The 7,179-nt window shown below is 60.6% G+C and overlaps 1 protein-coding gene across 2 annotated transcripts in view; it reads left to right on the forward strand.

Moving 5' to 3' along the window:
* The window catches only part of FTCD (formimidoyltransferase cyclodeaminase), a 16,815-nt gene extending 10,642 nt beyond the window's left edge, over window positions 1-6,173 (forward strand). For both annotated transcript variants that reach the window (XM_050784339.1, XM_050784340.1), the window contains 7 exons: window positions 632-693; window positions 1,011-1,140; window positions 1,262-1,423; window positions 3,335-3,378; window positions 3,791-3,929; window positions 5,104-5,199; window positions 5,363-6,173. In XM_050784339.1, coding sequence (XP_050640296.1) covers window positions 632-693; window positions 1,011-1,140; window positions 1,262-1,423; window positions 3,335-3,378; window positions 3,791-3,929; window positions 5,104-5,199; window positions 5,363-5,449 — 720 coding nt within the window. In that variant the 3' untranslated portion in view covers window positions 5,450-6,173. The remainder of the gene's footprint in view (window positions 1-631; window positions 694-1,010; window positions 1,141-1,261; window positions 1,424-3,334; window positions 3,379-3,790; window positions 3,930-5,103; window positions 5,200-5,362) is intronic.
* The last annotated feature ends 1,006 nt before the right edge of the window (window positions 6,174-7,179 follow it).

Raw genomic sequence — 7,179 nt, forward strand, 5'->3', positions numbered from 1 at the left:
CACCCGGCTGCTGTTCCTCTCTGTGGGGTGGGGGTCGCATAGCCAACGTGTTCTGAATGGGTTTCGCAGAGTGAATTCTAATCTTAAATGGGACTGTCACAACTTTATTTTGAATTTAGGTAAAATTCACTTTTCTGGCATATAAGTTTATGTGTGGGTGACTTAGGGCTGTTCCTCAGCTTTTAAGGACTTGTTAGATGTGAAGACTTGGTAAATTAAAATCTTGCCCGCCCCTGTCAGCGATGGGCAAGTGGTGCGGTGGGAGGGGTCGAGTGGTGTGGAGTGGGGCGAGTGGTGGGGGGACGGCGAGGGATGAGCAGCAGTTTGCTGTGGGGTCTCCAGGGGGCAACTCCTTTCTCTGGGCCTCGGTTTCCTCAAGGGCAACTCAGGGTGAGTGGCTGTTTCCAGAATCCTGTACGGAGTGCGTGCTGGGGCGGGGTCCACAGGGCTCCTGGTGGAGCAGAGGTGGGGGGTGAGGGGTGCCAGTCACGCCCCTGCCCTGCTCCCGGCAAAAGCGCCCATGTGCTCGGGGCAGGGGGCGGCTGCTGCAAGGGTGGGACCCGCGGGTTCCGAGGCTTTCCTGGTGGTGGAGACGCGCCGAGGCCGTTTCCACTCCAAGCCGCTTTTCTAGGTGGTGAGTCGGCTGGGCCTGGACTCCCTGTGTCCCTTCAGCCCTAAGGAGCGGATCATCGAGTGAGCCTCTGCCCTCCCGACCTCTTCTCACCTGTCCCGGGCTCTGCCTCCCTGGCCTTGCGGGGCGCCGGGGTCCCTGCGTGGAGACCCGGCTCATCCTCCCAGCGCCTCCCTTTGGGCACCTGCTCGGCCTGTGCCAAGTCGGGGTGTGGGGGGTGAGGGGGGCACAGAGACCCCGGCCGGGTCCCCGCTGGTTCTCTCCCGAGTGGTCGCCTGCCCGTGGGTGCAGGTGGGCGTGGGGCCTGGGGCCGCCTGGGGAGGACTGCGCTCCCCCCACCAACCCCGGCCGGACCCGCTGAGCCGCGCCCACCCTGCAGGTACCTGGTCCCTGAGCGCGGGCCTGAGCGAGGCCTGGGCAGCAAGTCCCTGCGCGCCTTCGTGGGGGAGGTGGGTGCCCGCTCTGCGGCCCCCGGGGGCGGCTCGGTGGCGGCGGCAGCTGCAGCCATGGTGAGCTCGGGGGGAGGGGAGGAGGTGGGAGGGGAGGAGGAGGGAGGGGAGGAGGGGGGGGGGGAGGAGGGGGGAGGGCGCGGTGGGGTCCCCGCGACCCCCACATCCACCCCTCTCGCAGGGCGCGGCGCTGGGCTCCATGGTGGGCCTTATGACCTACGGGCGGCGCCAGTTCCAGCCCCTGGACGCGACGATGCGGCGCCTGATCCCGCCCTTCCGCGAGGCCTCGGCCAAGCTAACCGCGCTGGTGGACTCGGACGCCGAGGCCTTCGCCGCCTACCTGGTGAGTGGCAGCCGCAGCAGGGCACCCCGGGCCCCTCCGACAGCAAACCCCCAGCTGGGGCCCGGGTGAGAAGCGGGTCAGCTTCCGGCTGGGGACCAGGAGTGGCCTGAGGGGGTCACCACTGGCCGCTGTCTGGGCCTTGACCCCCAGCACCGCCTCCACCCGGCAAGTGCATGGTCCCAGCAGGGTTTGAGGGTTGGTATCTACCCCCCACCTCCCCCGGAAAAAGCCAGGCGTGGTAGCTGGTGCCTGTGGTCCCAGCTACTCTGGAGGCTTAGGTGGGGGGTGGCTTGAGGCCAGGAGTTGGGGCTGCAGTGAGCCATGATTGCAGCACTGCACTCTAGCCTGGTCAACAGAATGAGACCCTGTCTCTAAAGTAAATATATACAAAACTCAGGAACAACTTTAAATTTAGAAATTTAAAATAAGATGAATAATTGAATAAAAACCAAGTAGAGAGGAAAATACATAAATGAAAATGTAATCAAGAGGCAGGAAAGAAACGTACATATAAGACGTGTGGTTTAGAGAAACATGAGTGGGGACGGTGAGACCGCACCAGGCACCAGTGGTCACTCCAGCATGTGGGGAGCGCCGGATTGGTTTATGCTCCTTGTGAGCAATGCGAAGGTAGACTTTTGAAAAATATAAGGAGATATCCTTACTTTGCACTAAATACATAAGTAATTTCCAGATGGAATAGAAAGCTGTGTTTCCCCATCACCAACACAACAAAGCCTCACGAGAAATCACAGAAAACAAAACTGACCAGGTGGGCAGGCCTCGGCCGGACACAGATGTGGCCACGTGAAGCACACGCTTGGCTGAGATCTGCCCAGGGAGACCGTGCACACCGCAAGGTCTGGCTGTGAGAGGGTGTTCGTAGTACGAGTCACAGCGTGGGGATGGCTGTCCCTGCTCCGCCTGCACCTGTTGCAGACCCTCATGCAGAGGACAGCCCGGGAGAGGGGCCGCAGACCCTCGTGCAGAGGACAGCCCGGGAGAGGGGCCGCAGACCCTTGTGCAGAGAACAGCCCGGGAGAGGGGCTGCAGCCAGGAGGCCTGGTCTGGACAACGCCCCAGCCAGTCAGGGAGATCCTGGGCATTTCTGTTCCTTGATCGCCGCTGTTGGAAAGGTCATAGGATCCAGCTCTGGCCAGGGCCCACCCAGGGAGCATTTTCTCCCAGCCGTGGCCGAGGGTAGGGGCCATTGATGATGACTTTCTGGTGGAGATTTGACTGAATCTTCCAAGATGAAGGGAGCACATTCCCCACTGACCACCCCTCGGCTGGGGCTCTGGCCCAGTGGATGTGAGCAGGGCTTGGTGGGTCCCCGTGCTCCATCTCACCCTAGGTGGTTGGTGTGTGGCCCCAGCCATGCTCGCCCACACGGGGTGGGTCTGAGGAGCCGAGTGCCTTTGGGTGATGCCACACGTGTGAGCACCTAGGAAAGGCCAGTGCCTGTGGCCAAGGCAGGGACGCGAGGGGCTTTGTGGTTTGCTCTTAGTCCTGCAAAGTCTGGGCCTCTTATGCCCAGGCTTGAGGGTGGTGCAGCTGCTTGTGTTGGAGACGCAGGCCAGAGCCACTCCTGCCTTATAGGTTCTAAGGGCTCAGGGGACCTCCTGGGCCCTCAGGCTCCTTATCTGAGAATAAGGGCCCTGAGGGAACTACCTGCCCCTCCTCACATCCCCGGGCTCTAACCATCTGCTGTGTGCCCCTGACCACGCCCCACCCCACTCCACCAGGCCTGATGCCAAGGGCTATAAACCACTGACCTAGCAGAAGCTTGGTTCCCAGAGAACTTGTCCCTACCTGGGACACGGTCCTTGCTACGGCCCCTGGTGGGAGCTCAGAGGGCATGGCTGCTACCCCAACGGTCCGTCACCCAGTAGTTCTGTCTCTCTCTGGCAGGAAGCAATGAGGCTGCCCAAGAACACACCTGAGGAAAAGGACAGGTGAGCCTGGAGGGCTAGCCGCACTGGGGGCCTCTGTGTCTGGGGAGTTGGCAGCCAGGAACCTGGGTACCTGGGTGCTGTGACGGGGCGTGGTCGGCCTGGGCGTGCTGGGTACCTGGGCGCTGTGACGGGGCGTGGTCGGCCTGGGCGTGCTGGGTACCTGGGCGCTGTGACGGGGCGTGGTCGGCCTGGGCGTGCTGGGTACCTGGGTGCTGTGATGGGGTGTGGTCGGCCTGGGCATGCTGGGTACCTGGGCGCCGTGATGGGGCGAGGTCAGCCTGGGTGTGCTAGGTGTTTGGGAGTGACTTTCCGTTCCCCGCTTCTGCGCCTGCTCAGCCCTGTTGGGGTGCAGTGTGACTACTGCCTGCCCGTGTGTGCCCCTGTGCCCAGGCTCTCCTCTTGCTCCTTCCAGGCGCACGGCAGCCCTGCAGGAGGGGCTGAGGCGGGCAGTCTCTGTGCCGCTGACGCTGGCGGAGACGGTGGCCTCGTTATGGCCGGCGCTGCAGGAACTGGCCCGGTGTGGGAACCTGGCCTGCCGGTCAGACCTCCAGGTAGGGGGGTGCCTGGGGGACCCTAGGTCTGCTGCAGAGCAGGAAGCAGCTGTTGGGGCTCAGTGGCTGGAGAGCACGGTGCTTTGCTGGCTGAGCCAGACGGGGAGATCTCACTTCATGGGCAGTTCCTGGGGCTTTGGCCTCTTCCAGCAGGGCCGGGGTATCCACTGCCTTCTAAGATCTCACCCACGGTCGCACCACAGACAGGCAGAGACCCAAATGTGTCTGCAGAGCCCATCCTGACCACTGTATACACTGCTCCACCTCCCCCAGGGGCCGCTGTACCACCCACCCTCTTGTTCTAGAAAACACCTACGTCAGGCCAGGCACAACGGCTCACGCCTGTGGTCCCAGCACTTTGGGAGGCTGAGGCGGGAGGATCACTTGAGTAGAGGAGGTTGAGACCAGCCTGGGCAGCATAGTGGGGTATGTGTGTACAATAGACAAGTATGAGCCGGGCGCGGTGGTGCCTGTGGTCGCAGTTACTTGGAAGGCTGAGGCAGGAGAATTGCTTGAGCACAGGAGGTCGAGGCTGCAGTGAGCTGTGATCACACCACTGCACTCCAGCCTCGGTGACAGAGCAAGACCCTGTGTCAACAACAACAAACAAAACTCAAGAAAGCACGCAAGGCAGCTCCTGGAAGTAGACGCATCACACTGACGGGCCACAGCCGGGCAGAGGCTCCCGGACAAGGAACATCTATCTCATGGGCTCGGCACTTTCTGCAGCTGCCCTAAGACCTCATGGTCTTCGGGGTCTTTACAGGAAAGACACCAGTTTCCAGCGTCTGGTCCCAGAGAAGTGTCCCCTCAATCCCTGGGAAGTGGCCCAGGGCAGTTAGCCTGAAGCTGTCTCCGGGGGCCCTCCAGGGGATGACTTTGCCTCTAGAACTGTGGTCCCGGCTCCTAGAGTGGCGGACAGCCTCCAGCACGGCTGCTCCCGGGCCTCCTGCGGGGCTGAGCCCTGCTTGGATAAGAGGAAGTTTCGTTTTCTAAGCTCAGTGGTGGAAGAAACCAGGAGCTGAGCTTGTCGCCCCGGAGGCGGCTCCCGCTGTGGGGTGAGAGTGGGGGCTGTGCTGGGCTCCTTGTGGTGAGGAGGAGCCCCTCAGGCAGAGACAGTCTGAGAAGTTTGCTCAGCCTTGATCCATGGAGGGGCTCCCTGGGGTCCTTGCAGGTGGCGGCCAAAGCCCTGGAGACGGGTGTGTTTGGCGCGTATTTCAACGTGCTCATCAACCTGAGGGACATCACAGACGAGGCATTTAAGGACCAGGTGAGCAGGAGGCAGGTGTGGTGCCCGGACCCCACGTGGGGCCTGGATTCGCAACCTCAGGGTGATTGTGACTGTCCATGGGCAGCGGGGGTGGGAGCCTGCTGCCTAGCAAGCCAGGCTGAGACTGGAACTCCTGGGCCCTCTTCCCCCGTGTGTCTGTCAGATCCACCATCGCATCTCCAGCCTCCTGCAGGAAGCCAAGACCCAGGCTGCACTGGTGCTGGACTGCCTGGAGACCCGGCAGGAGTGATGGTGCCGGAGGCCTCTCCGGGCTCTGTGGTCCCTCCTCGCCCATCCCCAGAGGGCAGAGCTGTGACCTGGGTCGGGACGCAGTTTGTTCATGTGGGGCCCGGAGGATAGGTGGGTGGGCAGGGGGGCATCTCCCGGGAATGGAGGTGCTGGTAGGAACAGGAGACCCCTTAGTCCCATGTGACCTCCAGTAAAGTCTTAGCACCAAACCTGTGTTGTGTGTGTGCGGTTTTGGGTGCAGGGCTGAGAGCTGAGCTGCGGGTCTTGGGGCAGGAGCAGGACACATGGTCAGTGGGCCACGGGAGCTGGGGTTGGAGGGGATGGGGCTGCAGTGTGAGGAGACAGACCTCAGCACCAGGGTCCCCAGAAGCCCAGTGCAGCCCACAGTGGGCAGGGTCACAGGTATTTGGAGCACCTGGGGTTCAGTGCAGGTCCCTGGGCCGCGAGGCCCCTTATCTGAGGGAAAGGGGCCCTGGTTGTGCATGGGACAGAAACCCTGGGGACGGCAGGACTTTCGACGCTGGAAGGAGAGCCTCGCTTCCCAGGTGCAGCTGCCAGCGGGTCCGGACAGTCCCACGGAGCACGGTACTGGCCCCGTCCTCAGTTCCTGTTCACCCTTCAACCGGCAGCTCCCTGGGGGACTTTTCCTCCCTGCCTCAGCTCCCTGCTGGGCCAGCCTCCTGCCTCCAGAGAAGTTATTCGTTAAAAAATAATTTAAAAAATCACTATACCCTCAAATTACTTCCAGATGGACTATTACATGTGATAGACAAAGTATGAATGTATTCGTTAGACAGCAATGCAGGATATTAAAAAGATTACTATGTCCTTGAGTGAGGCAGAAAACTCAAATGCCTTATTGGAGAGATTTCCCATTCTGAAAATAGAACACAATTGTTCCTGGAAAAAGATGTCACCCAAGACAAACGACAAGAATCCTACAGGGAGAAAAACACCCAAGGTGTGTGTGGGCACAGGGTCACCATCACGCAGCATGAAAAGTTCCTACACATCCGGCAGGCAGGGGGCGCCAGGGAGGGGACACTGGTGAGACAGTGGTGTTGGGCTGGTGAGGGGACATTTGTGAGGGGATATTGGTGTTGGGCTGGTGAGGGGACATTGGTGAGGGGACATTTGTGAGGGGATATTAGTGTTGGGCTGCTGAGGGGACATTGGTGAGGGGACATTGGTGAGGGGACATTTGTGAGGGGATATTGGTGTTGGGCTGGTGAGGGGACATTGGTGAGGGGACATTTGTGAGGGGATATTGGTGTTGGGCTGGTGAAGGGACATTGGTGAGGGGACATTGGTAAGGAGACATTTGTGAGGGGATATTAGTGTTGGGCTGGTGAGGGGACATAGGTGGGACATTGGTGAGACAGTGGTGGGCTGGTGAGGGGACAGTTGTGAGGGGATATTGGTGTTGGGCTGGTGAAGGGACATTGGTGAGGGGACATTGGTAAGGAGACATTTGTGAGGGGATATTAGTGTTGGGCTGGTGAGGGGACATAGGTGGGACATTGGTGAGACAGTGGTGGGCTGGTGAGGGGACAGTTGTGAGGGGATATTGGTGTTGGGCTGGTGAAGGGACATTGGTGAGGGGACATTGGTGTTGGGATGTGAGGGGGCATTGGTGAGGGGATGTTGGTGAGGGGACATTGGTGAGGGGACATTTGTGTGGGGGCATTGGTGAGGGGACATTTGTGTGGGGGCATTGGTGAGGGGACATTG

Source organism: Macaca thibetana, chromosome 3, assembly GCF_024542745.1.
Source record: "Macaca thibetana thibetana isolate TM-01 chromosome 3, ASM2454274v1, whole genome shotgun sequence".
Classification (NCBI taxonomy): Eukaryota; Metazoa; Chordata; class Mammalia; order Primates; family Cercopithecidae; genus Macaca; species Macaca thibetana.